The following is an 18781-nucleotide window of genomic DNA, read 5'->3' as shown; positions in this document are numbered from 1 at the left end:
GCGGGTCCCATGTCAGCCCAGCCGAGCCGGTGTCTCAGGTGTGCCGGGTGCTGACCAGAAGTGCTGGAGGCTTCCGCTGCTCGGCGCCCAGCCCCATCCCAGTCCTGTGCCCCAGCAGGTGTCTTCAGCTCCTCACTCCCACTGTATTATGTTTTTGTTCGTCTTGAAACTTTGTCCCAGGGCCACTGGGGCAGGCAGTGCTGGGTGGGCGTCTGTTGATGCCCCAAATTGGCGCTGGGTAGTGGTTAGGAAGGCAGAGCCAGCCGACCAAGTGAGGAATGTTCCAGGAGGAGCAGTGAGGTGGCCCTGGCCCCCGGGAAGCCAGCGCACTGGGCTGCTTCTGCATCAAGAAGAGAGACCCAGCACAACACGGGGTGCAGCCAGGGCCCCCACCGGCCGGCCCATGGCCTCCTGCACCCCCGTCCACCACAGCCCCAGCTTCCCTGCACCCACCCTCACCCGGTGTCCCCCCTCAGCTGTCTGGGCTCCGTCCAGCTGGCGTCTCAGCAGCCCACACATCTGCACGGCCACCCTGCTCCCCCACTGTGTCCCGTCCCCTCCCCAGGCGTCCACCCCTGCCCCGGTCACCTCCCACCACTCACAGCCACCCTTCCTGAACCTTTTTCAGCCAGACCCCTGACCCCAGACCCTGCGATGCTTGTCCTATAGTCGCTGTACCTTTCTCGCTCCAGCCCAGATGGCATGAGGGGACGATCAGACCCGCCGGTGTGAGGAGCAGTGCATCAACAAAACCACTTCCTGGAAGGGGGAGTTTTCCTTGTGTTCACTTGAGCACCTCTTTAAGTCTATCATTTATCTAGGAAGCTGATTAAGACGAGGGATGCACACACACAGAATCTCAAATCAGACAGGCACGTCTATGCAGTGCGGTCAGTGGCCCTCCCCCCAATGCATGGCTTCTACGGCCAGGCTTTCCTGTCCCGGCTCCCCTCTCAGCCCCTGCACCCCCCATCCTCCTGCCCCAACTCCACCCCTTCCAGGTCCTGCTCCCCACCTCCTCCAGCCCTGGCTCCCCCTCCTCTCCCCCGCACCTCCTCCCCACCTACCCATCTGCCCTCACCCCCTCACCTTCAGTGTTCCTGGAATTATGGTGAACCCTCTGTTAACTCCCTGCCCTGTCAGACCTGCTTCTCCGTTTCAGGGCTCGCCCTTGACAGTCCCAGTTTCCTGATGCAGGCTCTTACCTCCCCTATCCACACCCCCCCGCTCCCCATCCAATCCATCACCCTGACAGCCGATGGCCCCTCCTGTATTAGTTATCCATCCCTGCCTTAGCAGTGTACCGGCCCCTGGCGGCTGGAAGCAACATTCTCTCTTGACTGGGCTGTGGTCTCAGGAGGTCGCAGTCAGATGTCTGAAGGCTCGAGTGAGGCTGGGGGCTCGGCTCCGAGGTGCCTGGCTCACAGGACAAGGAACGTTAGGAGAAAACAGGAGCCTGAATAATGCCTGGACGTGAGTTGGCGATGTATATACATTGGGTCATGAATTGTTAACGTCAGTGTAAAATGTTAGCAGTAGGAGAGACTGGGTGATGAGTACAGCGAACTCTGGTACTAGGTTTGCAACTTTTCTTTGAATCAAACTATTTGGAAGTACAAGGTTTATTTTAATTAAAAAATTCCAGCTCCACAGCCTGGCCAGCTGTGGGAACTGAGGGCAAGGAGGTGTAGGATTCCCAACAGACCCAGCCCTCGGCCCAGCCCCTCTCTTTTCTCCTGTGTGCCACCACCGGGGATGGTGACACCCACCGGAGCCCCGCCTCCCCTTCCCGGGACCGCGCAGTCGGGCTCCAGGACACACCTGGGGTAGTCCTCCCTCGCCAGGAGCCAGCCCTGCTCCTCACCTGCGCTCCCCCGTTGGGAACGGGGGAACCTCAGTTTCCCCATATGTATTGTAAAATGGGCAGAATAGGTACCCAGCAGGACTGTCACAGTTAAACGACATCCGAGCAGAAGGTGTCTCTGCAAACTCCCTTTTGGTATTCAGTAGTGTTCCTTTTGACAGTTACATTCGTTCTGATCCTGCCACTTAAAAAATATTGTAAATGGGAGTGGGGAAGGGGGTCATTCGGGCTGGGATCATAGTTTTGGGGGTGGACCGGGGTGGATGGGGATGAGGCCTTGTTCTAAGCCCTCCCGCATTGGCATGAGCCAGCAGCCCAGCTCCTCATCTGAAGAATGGAGAGTATTCTGGGGAGGAAAGGTCAAAACCGACACATTCTGGGTAAAAGTGCTGGGAGAAGCTGGATCAGCTTGGAGCAAAACGGAACGCTGTTCGGTGGGGGCACCAAAACGTCTGCCGAAACCCGGGATCGAACCAGGGACCTTTAGATCTTCAGTCTAACGCTCTCCCAACTGAGCTATTTCGGCTGCGCAGCAGGGGGTTGCCCCCACCCCCGACTCCGCCCCACGCTGAGCCGCTTGCGTGAAGGCGCAGCTCGGGCCGCCCCTGCGGGCCGCGCATGCCTCGTAGGGTGGCGCCTGGAAACAGGCCTTAGCACCGTCTCTGTGGCGCAATCGGTTAGCGCGTTCGGCTGTTAACCGAAAGGTTGGTGGTTCGAGCCCACCCAGGGACGTGCTTTCGCTTTTCCTTCCCCGGCTAAGAGAGGGGACGGCTCGCCTTCTTTTGCCACGACCCTCCCCGCGCACTTCCGTATCCTTCTATCCCGCGTGGGGCGTCCGGCGGCGCGCGGTGCTGGGGATTCCACAGAGGCGGAACGTCCCCGCCCGAGTTCCGGTTTCCGAGCACGAGCCGAGGCACTTTGGGCGACGGCCCCGGGGACCCGGAGCTCTGAAGAGGACGGACCATAGAGGTTGTCTGAAGGCCGAGGCCAAGATGGCGGCGCTGGCGGGTGAGCAGGTCGGGGCGGCGGGGCCGAGGGCGGGGGCGGGGTCGGGGCTTGGGTCGCTCCGGGCGCCTTTCCGCCCGGCCGCATGGGGAAGCGGATGCCGAGGGCGACGCAGACTCCCAGCCTCGGAGGGGGCCGGGGCGGGAGCCGGAGGGACCCAGGCTCGGCCCGGGATGCTGCCCTTGAAGTTTCCGGGAGGAGGCGGCGAGGGGGCAGCAGCCCCGACATCCGAGGAAACTGAGGCTCAGAGAGCGGCTGGAACCGCTGGTGGTCACGCGGCCTGTCCGGGCAGGGACGCGACCCCGGGGCACCCTGCCACCCCGGGAAGGGGACGGTCACCCGCAGAGAAGGCGTCCAAACCCTGGCTGCTCCGCGGACCTTTCCTCCGATTAGCGATTAAACGCATAGGATGGATTCACAGGGTTGCAAAGAAAAGCGGTTATACTGACAGTTGCCAGGATTCTGTCTGGGAACCGGGGGTCAGTTCGCAGCCCGGGTGCTTCATTATTCATGCCTGGAAAGCCGAGGTTTAGTGGCAGATCTGCCTACTGCTGTGACTTTGAAGGAGTGAGAAGTGGACACGTTCCTTTACACAGGGTTGGCTGCAGCCTCTATGTCGGGGTTAGGAAACCACTGTCATTTCTGTTGTTGAAAAGCCTAGGTCTCGCTAATGCTGGTGTGGTTTTGGCTATACTCAGATTTTAAGGAAAGGCCAATTTTCAGTAAGACGTTGGTGACAATAGAGAGGGTATTTTTCTTTCCCGTGCAAGCTCACTGGTCTGCTGAATCCTCACCAGCGGCCCCTTGCTAAGAATGTCTGGTCCAGAGGCTGGAATCCCCTCACCTTGGAGGTGAAGGGCATTTACTGTGCTGTGAGATTACCCAAAGCCCTACATTTTCAGATGGGGGAGCTGAGGCTCAGAGAGGAACAGCTTGCACAAGAGTCCAGGGCTGGGCCGTTGGCCTGGACTCCTTGCCCAGCCTCTGAAACCCCGGAACTCCCAGCCCAGGGCTTGGAGCCTCGCTGATGTCTATGGGTTTGTTGACTTGACACATGCCTGTCAGGCTGAGCCAAGGCCGAGACAGACACTGGGGAACCCAGGGAAGCCCTAGCATCAGGGGGAGGCAGGCACCACAGGAGGACATGTGGATAGAGTTAGAACAGGGTGACAGGATATAGAGGACCTGCGGAGCTAGTGTAGACCCAGGCATTTGAGCTGAAAGCTGCCCCACGAGAGTGGTGCTCCAGGCAGAGGGGACAGCAAGTGCAAAGGCTCTGAGACAGGAGGGACACTGACATTCCTGAGGAAAGGGAAGGTGGCTCTGACGTGGAGTGTGGGGTTGGAAGCAGGGGAATGACACTGTCTGGTTCACATTCTGAAAGATCACTGGTTTTTTTTTTTGGCTACACCTTGCGGTTTGCGGGATCTTAGCTCCCTGACCAGGGATCGAACCCGGGCCCCCTGCAGTGGAAGCGTGGAGTCCTAACCACCGGACCACCAGGGAATTCCCCTGAAAGATTGCTCTTTATCAATTGTTTGTTAAATGGAATGTAGATAGACTGAGGGTGAGAGAGCGGGTGCACCACGTGGGGGGCCTGATGGGCAAACACCTGGAGGCTGGACCGTCTGGGCTGTTTGTGGCCTCTGGTGCTTTCACAACTCACTGCCCCCACCCTGTGGTTCTTTCTGCAGCTCCTGGCCTGCTCCGTGGGATCCTTGCTCTTCGGTGAGTGCCTGCCTGCCTGCCTGCCAGTGTATCTGCATCTCTGATCCTGACACCCCGCAGTGAGGCCCTGGCAGGGAGGGGCTCAGAGGGGGCTGTCAGGGGGCCTCAGATCCGGGTGGGCCCTCCATCAGCACCAGGCCAGGGGCCGCCTGGCATCCAGCCCCACGTCTGCCTGCCCTAGTACCCTCAGAGCCCAGTCGCTACCTGGCGCACGAAAGGCATTCAGCACGTTTGCTCTGATGGCAGCCCCGTGTAGGCCTCCTTGGGGCAGGAAGGCAGGTGGCTGCCAGGCCCTCAGATTTGGGCTGAGTTTGTTTTGATACGGCCTTTTCCCTACAGATGAAATACACACTCACTGCAAAGCAAAGGGAAGACGGGGAGAATGAGGGAAGTATCAAATGAAAACCAGGCACTCTCTAGACCAGGGATCAGCAGATTTTTTTTTTCCTTAAAGGGCCAAATGGTAAACATTTTTGGCTCTGCCTCTGTAAAAACAGTCCCAGACACCAAGGAAGTGAATAGGTGTGGTTATGTGTCAATAAAACTTTATTTACAAAAGCCGGCAGTGGGCTGGGTTAGACCCCCTGGTCAGTTTCCCCATCCTGGCCCCGGGGTAACCCTGTCACAGCGTGTTGGGGCGCCCTGGGCTGCTAGTCATGGGCAGTCTGTCTCCCCGCAGCTCTGGCGTGGGCGCAGCTCTGCAGGTGCGCGGGGTCCATCCGAGCTTGGCTGCTGACAGCCCGAGCAGGTGAGGTCGGCCTTCCCGGGAGCCCACACACCCTGAAGTCTCCACATCCCCCCACCCCAGCACAGCAGCAGCCTGTGGCAACTCCGGGGCACTCCCACCGCCCAGCGGGGTATGTGAGGGGGTCCCTGCCCTCAGAGTTCTGCCCAGCCCGCTCCTGTGCGCCCAGGCCAATGGCTGCACAACTGCAGACCAGGAGGGCCCTCGCTAAAGAGTGTGTCAGCCGAGCCTGTTTTCCAGACGGGGAAACAGTCCCCGAGAGGACAGGGTCCTGCTGGGCCTCAGTGAGGCGGTAGAGGCCCGTCCACACCATCTTTCACTCCGTTGTTGAGCAGGCATGTCCTGCCCCAGGCCCGGGCGCAGGGATGCTGCAGACCTGGCCTCACGGCTACTCCCAGTGCTGCTCTGGGGACCCGCCGTGACCACGGCTTTGTCCTGCCCTCGGAGAGGCTGCTCTGGGCTGGGCCCGGCCAGGATACCTGCCTGGCTGATGCCTCCCCTTGCTTTGTGTCCCGTGCCCAGCACCCACCCCGCCGTGTCCCAGGCCGGAGCCGTGGTCCCCAAATCCGCCGCCCTTCCCAGCAGCCGGGGCGAGTATGTGGTGGCCAAGCTGGACGACCTCATCAACTGGGCCCGCCGGGTGAGCCCCTCCTCGTCTGCGTCCGTGGGGCCCCCTCTGGCTGCTCAGCCACACTCCCATGGCTATGGAGTGGGCCGGACTCCCCCAGGGCCCCTCCGTGTGGGGACCTGTGGCTTTGATTCTGTCTCAGGACCCCTGCCCTGCCCCCAGCAGTTCCTGGCCTGACTTCCCTCGGTGCTCCCTGCCCCCCGCATCGGCCCCCAGAGAAGATGAGCCACCTCCCTCCTGTTCTTTTCTTTCCATCTTCTGTTCATTCCTCTCTTTTCTCTCTTAACGTAAAACCCATGTTTTTAACTGGAAATACACGATGGAAACAGTAGCTCCTTCCCAGCAAATATCCTAATCCCCCACCCCACCCCCACGTTCGCCGTGGGACAGTCTGCTTGCTCACGTGCTTGTCCGTGTCTCCCCCCGGACATGTGTACTCTGTCCCAGGACAGTGGTTCCTTTCAGTGCTCTCGGGGCGCCCAGCTGGGTAACAATCCCCCATTGACGGGCGGGCTGGTGCTGTCCTGGTGTCTGTGTGTGACCAGCGAGTCCACAGCGAGTGTCCCTCCAGGCCCACAGCTCCAGGGCAGCGATGGTCGCTGTGGCCGTGTGCTGTGGAGTCATGGCCCTGCCGTGTTGGGCAGCCCTTGCCTGCTGTGTGACCCGAGCCCTGTCACCTGAATTGGGACATCCACAGGGCAGCAGGGACCTTGGCCAGATCCCAGACTGGACACAGACAAGCAGAGAAAGCTCTGGTGGAGAACAGCTTGTGGGTGGGGGCAGGGGTGATATCGGGCACCAAAGGATGGAGAGAAGTCAGAGGGCAACCAGGAGGGCTTCCTGGAGGAATTGGCACTTTGAGTCCAGGCGGTGTTGGGAACAAGACCCTCCAGGGTGCTGAGCCCCGGGGTCTAGACCTGTGCCGTGTGTGGCCACTGGGCACTCAGAGCAGCAAGTGCCCATGTTGGAGGCCGGGATTTAGGATATGCTGGGTTATGTGGACTATATTATTAAAGCTAATTGCACTTGGTTTTATTTTTGTCTGTTTTTCTTTTTGGTAATGTGGCTGCTGGGAAGTGTAGACCCATGGGCCTAACTCAATTGGCCCTCCTGTCACATAGTCCTGGGCTGGGGCATCAGGCTCAGGCCGATGACCAGTGTCCAGGGCGGCCTTCGGGGTCTGGAGGTCACATGGTTGCTGTGGGCAGGGCCCAGAAAAGGCTAGAAACAGATTTTTCTATGTGAAATTGTCCAATTTCTTTAAACACAGTGGGCCACTCGTCCACTCACGGGCCGACTGCCCTGCCCTGCAGAGCTCCCTGTGGCCCATGACCTTTGGCTTGGCCTGCTGCGCCGTGGAGATGATGCATATGGCAGCGCCCCGCTACGACATGGACCGCTTCGGCGTGGTCTTCCGCGCCAGCCCCCGCCAGTCCGACGTGATGATCGTGGCTGGGACGCTCACCAACAAGATGGCCCCCGCGCTCCGCAAGGTGGGCCTCACCGTCACCCCCTCCCCTCCCCTCCCCCAACCCCTCCCCTCCCCTCCCCCAACCCCTCCCCTCCTCCCAGCCCCGCCCCCCACCCCACCCCCCCAGGCTTGAGCTGCACGCAGACCCCTGTCTCTTCCAGGTCTATGACCAGATGCCAGAGCCTCGCTACGTCGTGTCTATGGGGAGGTGAGTGCCCGGCGGGGCGGGGGCTCCAGCAGCAGACACGCCAGTGACACGCTGGCTTGTCTCTTCCAGTCTCGTTTCTGTGCTGCTTTCTGATCGGGGTTGTCCAGGACGTGCCCTTCTGTCCTGTTACAGTCGCTCCCCCACCCCAACAGCCTGTCCAGTTTCATTCTGTTTCTCTGTGTTACGACCACAGGAAGGATGTCCTGCTCGGGGGGGCGTTGCAGCCTCCTCACCGTCTAGCCAGCACCTCATTTCTCCATATCATTAAAAGCCATTTAGTCACCTGACTTTTTTGGTTGAGGCAGAATTCACATACTACAAAGTTCACCCTTTCAAAACGTAACGATTTTGTGGATTTTAATGTATTCTTAGTGTTGGGTAAGCATCACCTCTATCTAATTCCAGAGCATTCCATCACCCCAATAGAAGCCCTGTCCCCATCAGCAGTCACTCCCCACCCCCTCCCCCAGCCCCTGACAACCAGGAACCCACTCTCTGTCTGTGGGCTGGCCTGTTCTGGACGTTTCCCATCAATGGAATCACACGCTGTGTCCTTTCACATCTGGCTTCTCTCACTGAGGGTCGTCTGTTCATAGTCCCACCGTTTGTTTCTGTCCTGCCCGGTCCCACAGAAGGTCTCAGGTGGCTGCTGTCTTTCCTGTGACTTGTGTCCCAGTCTTACCCTTTTCCTGACCGCCTGGCACCTGCTTGAGGTTGGAAGGGGGTGTGGGTTGGGGGCTGTGAGGAGGGATGGAGGCCGGGGTCGCTGGAGAGACTCTCACGGCTGGCGCTCCCCTCCCCACCAGCTGCGCCAACGGAGGTGGCTACTACCACTACTCCTACTCTGTGGTGCGGGGCTGCGACCGTATTGTGCCCGTGGACATCTACGTCCCAGGTGAGCCCCCAGGTGGCGCCCACGCGGCCCTCACCCAATTCACAGAATCCCCACAGCCCCACTGAGACAGCTTGCCCCCTTTTAAGAATAAGCAGATTTGGGTCCAAGAATAAGAGTGACACCGCAGCCTTTCCCCCTCGCTGTCTCTGGAGGGTCTCCCAGTCTGAAGAGTCTGCCCCCATTCCTTTCCAAGGGTCCTCACCGGACGCTGGCGTGGCCTGGGGGTTGGCAGGCAGCCCACATTGTCCTCCCGGGTACCGAGCCGGGTCACGTGGCGGGAGGGCCAGGGACAGGGCAGCTCGGCCTGGGAGGGGTAGCCCAGGCCTCCCTCATCCTGGCTGGGAGGTCGGCCCTGGGGTCAGCAGCTGCCCACCCTGCCCCCCTCTGGCTCCTTTCCCGTGATGGGCCAAGCCCCCCAGCTCTCTTGGTGCAGAGCCCTGTCTTGCCCCTCCCCACCCTGGGAAGTGGCCTGGTTGTCCCCACCTGGAGCAGAGTGGAGGGGAGGGGGAAGGGCAGGAAGACTGAGGCGCCACCCGCCCCCCAGGCTGCCCGCCCACAGCCGAGGCCCTGCTCTATGGCATCCTGCAGCTGCAGAAGAAGATCAAGCGCGAGAAGAGGCTCCAGATCTGGTACCGCAGGTAGTGCCGCTGCCTGGCTGCCCTGCGGCGTCTGCGCTCTTCCCCCAGAGGCGGTCAATAAAGCCCATAAATCCGCCTGGCTGCCCTGCTCCACGTGGTGTGGGGGCCGGGGTGGGGGCCTGGGAGGTGGGCGGGGTCAGGCCTGTCTCTTGTGCGTGGAGATGCCGAGGCCCCTGGAGTGGACAGCCGGGCCCAGCGTGGCCCAGTGGGGGGCCCCACCCATGAAGGAGGGGAGTGGACACGTCCAAGAGAGGGTCGGGGTGAAGCAGACGACACCGTGGCGACCAGCTGGGCACCAGGGTCCAGGGCAGACAGATCCATGGTGTCCCTGTGCTGGGGCTGGAGGGGCGTCGACTCAGAGCGAGGCATCGTGGTGCAGCCTGACTGGGTGGGACCAGAGGGTCTGGGCCTTGGGGCTGCCACCTGCTATGAGGTCCTGACCTAGTTCCACCTCCTCTGGGGACCCCAGCTGCCCACCAGAGGGCGGGCGGGAGGGGCCATGGGTGACTAATTGGCAATGTCTTCAGGGGGCACAGCGGGGGGCTCAGAGGCAGGATCAGAAACTTTGGAGTGGTAGAGCCACTGCCTCGGTGGTGGTCAATTTAACAGGTTTCTTTCACTTTTTTCTGGAGGGGCAGGAAGAGTAAAGCAAGCACACGTTTGTGTCCTCGTGCTGATTTGCTAAACCCAGTGTTAGTGTTTATTTCATTCTCAGGACCATGGTAGGAAGGTAGTGGCCGTCCCCTTGCAGAGAAGGTTAGGGAAGCTTGTTGATGTCATGTGGCTGGTGTGGGTCTGGACCAGGGCTGAGGGGCCAGAGCCTGCACTCCCGGCCACGAAGGCGCTCAATAGGGGTCTGGGGGTTAGGGGTTCCTGAAGCCCAGAGCCCCCAGGGTGGCGTGGGCAGCTGAGCCGGTGGGCCCAGTGGGCTCAGTGCTTGGTGACCAGGGGCGTGATCATCTGTGGGAAGGCGTAATAGCGGCAGTCGGCCGGTGGGACCAGCTCCATGACCTGTGTGTGGATGTTCTCCGGCCGGAAGCCTGCTTCCAGCAGGGCTGGCACCTGTGTCTCCTGGCCAGAGGGAGGTGCCGAGTCACCTCCAGGGCCCTGGGGCCTCAGGAGGCACCCTGCCAGCCACCCCTACAAGTGCCAAGGCCCTTGGGGGCAGGGCGGGGCTGCTAAGAAAATGCTGGAGCCCAGGTCTGGGTGGGAATCTCCAGGTGTCCACACACAGCTTCCTGGCGGTCATGGGGTATCACCAGGCTGCTCACCCACACGTCCTCGCAGGCAGAGGGAACCGAGTGGGCAAAGGCCCAAGACAAGGGGTGGCTAGACCCATAAAGATGCACCCTGAGTGGACAAGGGCAGAGTGCGGGGATGCCGCTGGGGACCTTGGGCTGAATCCCTGTATCCTGAGGGCACTTGGGAGCCATCTAAGGTCCTTGAGCTAGGGAGAAACCTCTCCTGACTTACAAGTGGAGGCTCAGAGTCCACCCAAGAGATGAGCCCCCAGGGCCAGAGGCAAGGGGCCCTCCCCAGGTCTCAGGTGACCCCATCTGCCTCCCCACCCAAAGTCGCTGCCAGGGGTGGGGCGTGGGGCGGGGCAGGGAGTGCCCAGGCTGCAGCACCTCGAACATGGTGGTGATGTCCGAGTACTTGGACTTCATCAGCTTCCCCCAGGAGGTGAGGTTGCAGTAGGTAAGGACGCCCCCTGGCTTCAGCAGGCGGAAGGCATGGTCCTGGCCAGGGTTGGGGGGACAGTGGTCAGGAGGGGGTGGGGATGGGCAGAGGCGTTCCCAGCGGGCCTCCCGCCAGGTCAGAGGAACGCCGGAAGGAGAGGTGCCTCCTGTGGGGACGGCAGGCGCACCCACTGGGCTGACCCCCACCTTAGGGCTGGCAGACCCCGTCCCACCGCAAGCGATCCTACCCGAATGAAGTTGAACTGGTGCGTGTGCCAGGTCTCCTCAGACAGCGGGTACGTGTCGTACAGGATCCCTGCTCGGGAGGACAGAAGCCACGTGGTCAGGACACTGGCTGCAAGTTGAAGCGGCCGGGAACCCAGAGTTCGCTATGCTGCAGCTGCCCCTACGAATTGTGTCCCATCCGGTGGTTCTTGAGATGTCCACGCACCTGAGTGCCAGGCTCCTGTATGTGTGTCTGTGCCTGCCCCCCGGGCTCTGCCACCCCAGTGACACATCAAGGCATGTGTGCCTCAGAAGCAGGCAAAGGAGGGGCTGGCAAACCAGGCAGAGGCCCCCCGCCCAGTGCCCAGAGCCCCTCACCATCGAAGTGACTGTCTGGCAGGGTGGGTGCCACCTCCTCCCACAGGCCTTTCAGGGGAACCACCTTGGTGCAGGGGAGAAAGAAAGATAAGGCTGAGGGTCAAAGGGGGCCCAGGACTTCTCCACCTGTTGCAAGGGAGGGGGCAGAGGAACTCCCAAGAGAGAAGACCACCTCCCCCAAGTCTGCGGCCACCCCAGGTCCCCAGCCCACTCCATGGGCAGGGTCTTCCCCCTAAGGAGCGTGAGGGGCGGGACCTCGGGCAGAGGCGGGCACCTTGTGTGGCTGCCGCGGGGCCCAGTCTTGGAGCCGCTGGAAGACGCCCTCATTGCACTCGATGACCCAGTGCTCGTCGATGGGGGCCTCCTGCACCTTCGTAGCTGCGATGGCCATGCCAAAGCCCACCTCCAACACCCGGCCCCCTGGGCAGACAGAGAGCCCACGCCTTACACACTGGGTGGGGCTGGGGAGGCTACCTGGAGGAGGGGGCGTGGGGGCAGGGCCTTGGCAGAGAGAAACGACTGCTACTAGGAGCGACAGGTTGCAGAGCAAAGGTGGGGGGTGGGACAGAACACAGCAGCCCTGAGAGGGAACAGCGTGGGCCCGGGGCCAGTAGCCAGAGAGGGTGGCCTGCCGGGGAGGCCACGGACAGCGGCTTCTGGTCTGGCCCACGGGGCAGGGCAGACCCTGGACTTTGAGCCCCGGCCCATGCTGTTTGCACTGAGGGCGCTTATCTCCTGATTTGGGCAGCGTCCCCTGCCCCCCCCCCCACAACAATGAAGTCTACTAAGTAAGGGCAAGGGAGGACCAGGATTCAAGGCCCAGGCCTGGAACAGTGAGGGGCGGGGGTCGAGCCCCTTTGGGTCAAAGAGGAGAGGAGAAACGCCCTAACCATGCAGGGACACTGGCTGTGTCCATTTGCCAGATGGGAACACAGGCCCAGAGCTGGTGCACCCGGCCTCTGGGGGTCGTGGGGAGCCCTCGGCACCCCGCGGGCTCCGACACCAGGTGCAGGGCCACCCCCGACAGCTGTCTCCAGGCCTCAGCGTTACCAGAGCTATTCTTAGCCAGGGCAGGGCCTCCCGCGACTCCTGGGCAGGAGCATTACCCACGTGGGCCTGGGCAGCACCTCGCCAGGCCGCCACTCCCCTGTCCTCGACCTCGGGTGGGGTCCGGCGGCTGAGTTCCGCAGCGGAGAACCCATCCCCCGGCCCACCCCGACCCCTTCCTGGGGTCGGGGCGTCGGTGCTCCCCGGAGAGAGGGTTCCCGGAACTCAGGGCGCCCGCAGCGCCCCAGGACTACCCCGCTGCCCTCGCGAGCGGCCCCGTTTTCCAGGCGAGGAAAGAGAGGAGCGCAGAGGTTCCGCCACGTCGCTGGAGAGCGGGCGGGCGCCGGGTCCCAGCGGCCCCGGCCTCGGTCGACCCCGCGCGCCCGGCGGGGGCTACCTCTGGAGGCGGCGGCGGCCGCCAGCGCGTGCATGTACGGGGTCTCCCAGCGCTCCATCACCGGCTTGCCCAGGATCTGCAGGTGCGTGTCCGACGCGTCGTAAGCCGCGGGCGCCGCCCGCCACGCGGGGCTGCAGTTCTCTCCGGGTGCGAAGATAGGGGTCGCGGCGGGGGCGCTCATGCTGCGGGCTGGACGGCGCGCCCCGGGCGCTGGGGAGGGGAACGGCCGCGTCCCTGCAGGGCCTTCTGGGCAGGGGGCGGACGGGAGGCGGGGCGGGGGCGGGGCGCGACTGCACTGCCCAGCGGCCCGCGCGGCCCCTAGCGGCCGCGGCGGGGAAGGCGGCCCCCACTGACTCCCGGACCCCCGCGACGCCCCCGCCTCCCGGGCCGCCAGCGCCTGGCGGGCGGACTCGGCACCAGAGCAGCGAGCCCTCGGAGTCCTCGCCCAGTCGCTTTCCTGTCTCGGTTTCCTCGTCTGTCACCACCGCGTCAATAGCTCCCTCCTTGCCGGGGTGTGAGGGTCTAAGGATTTTCCAGACACGGTTGGAAATGCCTTAAGTATATAAAATCACTTAGGGAATTCCCTGGCGGTCCAGTGGTTAGGACGCTGCGCTTTTACCGCCCAGGACGCGGGTGCGGCATCTAAGATGCCACAAGCTGCATGGCGCGGCCAAAATAAATAGAATAAATAAATACAATCACTTAATCTTCAGAGGCGCTGCAGTGGTTTCTTCTATCGTCCTTATTTTACAGGTGGGGAAACTGAGGCTCCAGAGGCAAAACGGGTAATCTCATGGCCGGGAGGGTGGGGTGTGGGAACCCCTGATGAACCCCACTCTGACTCCTGTGCGGGGCTGCCTCTCCCCTTTCCTGAGCTCACCTCACTCTCCCAGGTCACCTCAGACCCCAGGGGCCTGATGAGGGGCTTAGCGCACAGGGGCCTCCAGTGCTGGGACTGAAATGCCCACCCCAGCGGCCCCCGGGCCCTCCAGCCCATGACGGCACGCAGGGCAGCCCTGCAGCGCCCACCCTTAAAGCCTTGCCCCAGGGCAGCCCTGGGGGTCAGCTCTGTTCTCTGCCGGCCACGCTGAGACCAGCCCCCAAGGTAAGCTGGGGTTTCCTCTAGGTTCTGAAACATGACTTCCCCTTCCCATCTATCTGCACACAGGGGGCCACCGGCTGTGAGCCTGGAACACCCCATCTGGGCCAAGTGTTTTGCACATCCCAGGGAACACGTGGGGAAACTGAGGCCCCGACAGGCTGAGGTCGCAGAGTTTGAACCCAGGCAGCCCTGCCCTTCTGCGTCCACCTCTGGATGGCTGCTCACAGCCTTAACGTGGCTCCAGAGTCCTCCCCGTGGCCCTTCCCACTCCCTGCAGAGCTCCTGTGTCCCTGCTGCCCCTGGGCCTTTGCACATGCTCTCCCCTCTGCCTGGACAGCTTCCCCTCTCTCCTGGCCTGGTCTACTTCTCTTTCTGCTTCATGCCCGAGCCCACACCTCCTCTGGGAGGCCCCCTGGGTCCCCCCAGGCTGCTTATGGCCCATTTGAAGCTGTTTCATCTCTCAGTACCTCTCTTTGGTATTTCACTCAGCGAAGGTATTTCTTCATGGTTATATCGTCTGTCCGACCCGTCTGGCACACAGAAAATGCTTGATGACTCCTGAGGGCACATTGGGTCTAATGTGGTCTGGATGGGACAGCACGGATTCCATGAGACCCTCAGGCGGAGGCAGGATGAGTAGATGTCACCAGGCACCAGGGCTGGGCTCACGCTGAATTCGTGAGCCCATGTGAATTTGTGTTGTCTAGTTTCCTTACAGCTGTCCTGGTTACTGTGGCGGGGGCTTTGCAGGCATCCTTATGCCAGCATCCTTGGGCCACCCACGTAAACAGGTGGCACTCACTACTGGCACCCAACTCAAGCAATGCCCTGGAATGCCCGGCCGGAGACAGAAGGCAGGCTGTATTCATTAGCTACTGCTATGTAACAAATTGCCCCAAATGTAGCCACTTAAAGCAACACATGTTTATCATTTTTCGGTGGGTCAGGAATCCAGGTGCAGCTTAGCCTAGCCGGATCCTGTGTTTCACAACCTCTGGCAAGGCTGCAGTCAAGGTGTCGCCCAGAGCTGGGGAAGGTATCCGCTTCCAGGCTTGTTCACTGGCTGTTGACTCCATTCAGTCCCTGGTCATGTGGGGCTCCCTGAAGTGACAACTTGCTTCTAGCAAGACGGAAGTCAGAACCGTTTGCCATCTGATCACAGAAGGACATCCCCTCACCCTGGCCGTATTATCCTACAGGTTAGAAGCCAGGTACACAAGGGTAGGGAATCCCAGGAGGCTATGAATATCAAGAAGTAGGGGTCAGTCTCAGAGGCTACTGCCCACACAGACACTAAGAGGAAGCCGAGGCGGTGGTCAACTGGGATCCTTTCCTGCAGCTTTGGTGCCCAGGAAATAAGGAACCGCCCATGTCTGGCCAAGCTGCCACCTCCCAGTGGTCACCTACATGCAGCCTGGACTCTATCTCCAAGAGTGGCTGATGGCATGGCACAATCTGGCTGGCGACTCAGCCAAGGGGGTCTCTGTTCCAGCCTTGGCTGGGGTCCTCTTCTCTCAATGGAGTGACCACTCTTGCCCAGCTGATGTCTTCAAATGCATTACCGACACGTGGTCATTCATTGTGTCCACTTTTCTCAAGAGAGTCTAGCGTGCGTGTGCTGCTGTTATCTGCAGTTTGCAGACCCGGACTCAGAGAGGGAAGGTGGCTTTCTCAAGGACACACAGCAAATCAGTGGCAGAGGGGATGGGAACAGGGGTGTGCCTGACTCCAGACCACAGTCTTAAAAGATGTTTTAAAAGAAGGAAAATACTTATTTTCTGATTAGAAAAGGGACACAGTTGATCAAAACATTCTAACATTATAGAGTTGGCAAACTCTGGCCTGCAGGTCACATCCCCCTTCTGCGGTTTTGATACAGCCCGTGAACTAAGAATGTTTTTTACATTTTTATTTATTTATTTATTGGCCATGCTGCGAGGCTTGTGGCATCTTAGTTCCCTGACCAGGGATTGAACCCATGTCTCCTGCAGGGGAAGCAGGAAGTCTTAACCACTGGGCCACCAGGGAAGTCCTGCTTTTTACATTTTTAAATGGTTGAAAAAAATCAAAAGACTCTTTCCAGACACGTGAAAATTATACAACAGTCACACTGGCATGTCTGTAAATAAAGTTTATAGTCAGGACCACTTGTTTACATATGGACTCTGGCACCTTCCAATCTACAACAGCACAGAGTCATTGCCACGGAGACCTGAAGGCTGGCAAAGCCAAACATATTTACTGTGTGGCCCTGAGCAGAAAGCTTGTCAGCCCCCCTTACAGAGCAGCCCGCAGCTCTTTCCTGGGAAGTGAAAGTCACCCATTTATTCAGCACATACTGAATTCCTCACCTCAGGGGGCCCAGCCCTGACTCCTCTGGAGCTCATAGCCTACTGGGGGGATGGACAAGAATAAGTAATAAGTACATGACATAATTACAAGTCACATGGCAGCTATGACAGAACAAGGTCCCCATGATCCCTACCCTCTGCCCAGGTCTCCCCTCTACCAGGCAATGTCCACATAGCTGTATGTTTTCTGTGTATACAGTGCTACATGTAGTTATGTTTTAAAGTAAAAGGGACCAAATGGGCATTTATTTGTACATCCACGTTCTTAGCAGTATTATGCACAATAGTCAAAGGGTAGAAACAACCAAAGTGTCTATCAACAGATGATGAATAAATGCTATGTGGCCCCTCCACGCAGGGGACCATCACTCAGCCATGAAAAGGGGTGAAGCACTGATACTCGCTACAACGTGCATGGACCTTGAGAACACGATGCTCAGTGAAATAAGCTAGATGAAAAATGACAAATACTGTCTGATTCCACTCACAGGGGGTCCCTGGAGGAGTCACATCCACAGAGGCAGGAAGTAGATGGTGGGGGCCAGGGGCTGGGGGAGGGGCTGGGGAGTCAAACTGAAACTTCCCAAGTTTCAGTTTGGGAAGATGAGAAAGTTCTGGAGATGATGGTGGGGATGGTTGCACAGCAATGTGAATGTGCTTAATGTCACCAAGCTGTGCATTTGTAAAGGGATACGATAACTTGTATGTTACGTGTATTTTACCACAATGAAAAAAAGAGCCAAAACTATATTCTGTGTATTGGGTATGCCTGAACCCACGTTAGGAGTAAATTCAGGAAAGTGTGCACATACCCGTTTTTGTCCCACCGTTTGCCCTGGGGTGGGAGGAAGGAAGTGAACGGGGAGGAGGGAAAAGCAAACCGTCAAGTTCATTTTTTTAAAAAGATCTGAAGCAAACGTGACAAAAACGCTAATAACATGTGTTCGTTTCAGTGGCAGGTACATAGCTGCTTGTTGTTTTAGCCCTGGTAGGTGTCTGTATTTTTGAAAGTATTTTCTTTCTTTCTTTCTTTCTTTTTTGCGGTACGCGGGCCTCTCACTGTTGTGGCCTCTCCCGTTGCGGAGCACAGGCTCCAGACGCGCAGGCTCAGCGGCCATGGCTCACGGGCCCAGCCGCTCCGCGGCATGTGGGATCTTACCGGACTTGGGGCACGAACCCGTGTACCCTGCATCGGCAGGCGGACTCTCAACCACTGCGCCACCAGGAAGCCCTAAAAGTATTTTCTTTTTAACAGTTTGTGTCTGCCTTCCTTCATTTGACCACATCCTGTGCATGTCATTCACGCCCTTCGTGGTTTATTTATCCTGTCACCAGTGGATGGACATGGGGGTTGCTTCCAATTTTCTGCTCTTCTAATAGTGAAGTGTGAGCAACCTAGGGCGTGTCTGTCTGACTGAGCACTTGGGCCGTGCTCCCCCGCCCCCCCAAGTGGGGAGCCAGCCCCCCCACCCCCGCAAGTGTTACTGCTTTCTTCTGACCAGAGAAACTTCACAGAGCCCCCAGGGGGAAGACAGAACACCTGCCCAATGCCACCTGAGGCCACTCCTTTCCCCTCTGCTGAGCCTCTGCTTCTCACCTGTGAATGGGGACTAATAAGTTACTCTCCTCTGGTGGATCTGATGATGCCAATGTGCTTTGCAAACTGTAAAGTGGCCAAAGTGAGGTGTATTTTAAATGTTTTATGTTATACTGTTTGCCTGTGACCTGGTTCCTTGATTCCTCACATTTGTTTCATTTTATGGTGAATCAGTTATATTGTCAGGCCACCAAGAGGCTGAGAAAGTGAGTGGAAAGTCACCACGCAGCACAAACCACCATCTGACAACATCATTCAGGTCAGCTTTTATTATGGTCCGTGTAGACCTGGGTTTCTCCACCTTCCGTGTTGACGTGTTGGGCAGATTATTCTTTGCTGGAGGGACCGTCCTGCCCATTGTAGGATATTTAGCAGCATCCCCAGCCTCCACCCACTAGATGCCAGTAGCACCCACCTCCGGTGGTGACAACCAAAACCGTATCTCCAGACATGGCTCATTGTCCCCCGAGGGGAGAAGGAGGCTGAATCACCCTGGGTGAAAACCACCGGTGTGGACAAATGAGGGCAGGACAATCCTTGGCACATGGCAGGGACTCAATGTGTTTTCATAATCATTGCATCTACAGCCAACTGTTGGATTTGATTCCAGTTCTTTCCTTAAGTGACCTTCGGCAGTTGAATGAGCCTCTCTGACCGTCGGTATCGTCTTCTGGGGGCAGCGGGAGCAGTCGAGGCGCAGGAACCGAACGTGGCGCCGAAGCGTCCCGCGGCCCGGCGGGGTGCGGGCGTGGCCTCTTCCCACGGCTGACCCCATGCGTGGCCCCGCCCCGCACTCGAGACTGAACAAGGAAGCCGCAGCCGC

General features: G+C 59.4%; 2 protein-coding genes and 2 non-coding genes across 6 annotated transcripts; 2 read left to right on the top strand and 2 right to left on the bottom strand.

Moving 5' to 3' along the window:
• Positions 1 to 2317: 2317 nt before the first annotated feature.
• Positions 2318 to 2390, bottom strand: TRNAF-GAA (transfer RNA phenylalanine (anticodon GAA)). The gene has a single exon. It is a non-coding gene; the product is annotated as a tRNA-Phe (tRNA).
• A 132-nt stretch (positions 2391 to 2522) lies between these two features.
• TRNAN-GUU (transfer RNA asparagine (anticodon GUU)) lies at positions 2523 to 2596 on the top strand. Its single transcript has one exon. It is a non-coding gene; the product is annotated as a tRNA-Asn (tRNA).
• A 19-nt stretch (positions 2597 to 2615) lies between these two features.
• Positions 2616 to 9258, top strand: NDUFS7 (NADH:ubiquinone oxidoreductase core subunit S7). 3 transcript variants are annotated; one of them, XM_060145794.1, is made up of 8 exons: positions 2618 to 2872; positions 4564 to 4597; positions 5277 to 5345; positions 5865 to 5982; positions 7284 to 7463; positions 7603 to 7649; positions 8456 to 8544; positions 9089 to 9258. In XM_060145794.1, exons 1-8 carry the CDS (start codon positions 2857 to 2859, stop codon positions 9184 to 9186), a joined length of 651 nt encoding a protein of 216 aa, XP_060001777.1. In that variant the 5' UTR covers positions 2618 to 2856; the 3' UTR covers positions 9187 to 9258. The 3 variants fall into 3 exon arrangements, with proteins under 3 accessions (XP_060001780.1, XP_060001777.1, XP_060001778.1); XM_060145795.1 differs by lacking the exon at positions 2618 to 2872 and adding an exon at positions 3788 to 3906; XM_060145797.1 differs by lacking the exon at positions 5277 to 5345 and having other exon boundaries at positions 2616 to 2872.
• Positions 9259 to 9855: 597 nt separating this feature from the next.
• Positions 9856 to 13157, bottom strand: GAMT (guanidinoacetate N-methyltransferase). The gene is made up of 6 exons (XM_060146770.1): positions 12909 to 13157; positions 11739 to 11884; positions 11465 to 11528; positions 11110 to 11177; positions 10811 to 10921; positions 9856 to 10253 (listed from the first exon to the last, which is right to left on the bottom strand). The coding sequence occupies exons 1-6, from the start codon at positions 13087 to 13089 to the stop codon at positions 10113 to 10115; spliced, it is 711 nt and encodes a 236-aa protein (XP_060002753.1). The 5' UTR covers positions 13090 to 13157; the 3' UTR covers positions 9856 to 10112.
• Positions 13158 to 18781: the final 5624 nt, after the last annotated feature.

This window comes from Lagenorhynchus albirostris, chromosome 3 (genome assembly GCF_949774975.1).
Source record: "Lagenorhynchus albirostris chromosome 3, mLagAlb1.1, whole genome shotgun sequence".
Taxonomy (NCBI): domain Eukaryota; kingdom Metazoa; phylum Chordata; class Mammalia; order Artiodactyla; family Delphinidae; genus Lagenorhynchus; species Lagenorhynchus albirostris.
Note: the sequence above shows the minus strand (reverse complement) of the source record. Positions and strands in the feature narration are given on the sequence as shown.

Coding starts and splice junctions, on each gene's coding strand:
- NDUFS7 (XM_060145794.1), top strand. Junction 5,346..5,864: donor GCTGCTGACAGCCCGAGCAG/GTGAGGTCGGCC, acceptor TCCCGTGCCCAG/CACCCACCCCGCCGTGTCCC. Junction 8,545..9,088: donor CGTGGACATCTACGTCCCAG/GTGAGCCCCCAG, acceptor CCCGCCCCCCAG/GCTGCCCGCCCACAGCCGAG.
- GAMT (XM_060146770.1), bottom strand. CDS start 13,089: ATGAGCGCCCCCGCCGCGACCCCTATCTTCGCACCCGGAGAGAACTGC. Junction 11,178..11,464: donor GCCAGACAGTCACTTCGATG/GTGAGGGGCTCT, acceptor CCTCCCGAGCAG/GGATCCTGTACGACACGTAC. Junction 10,254..10,810: donor ACATCACCACCATGTTCGAG/GTGCTGCAGCCT, acceptor CCCTCTGGCCAG/GAGACACAGGTGCCAGCCCT.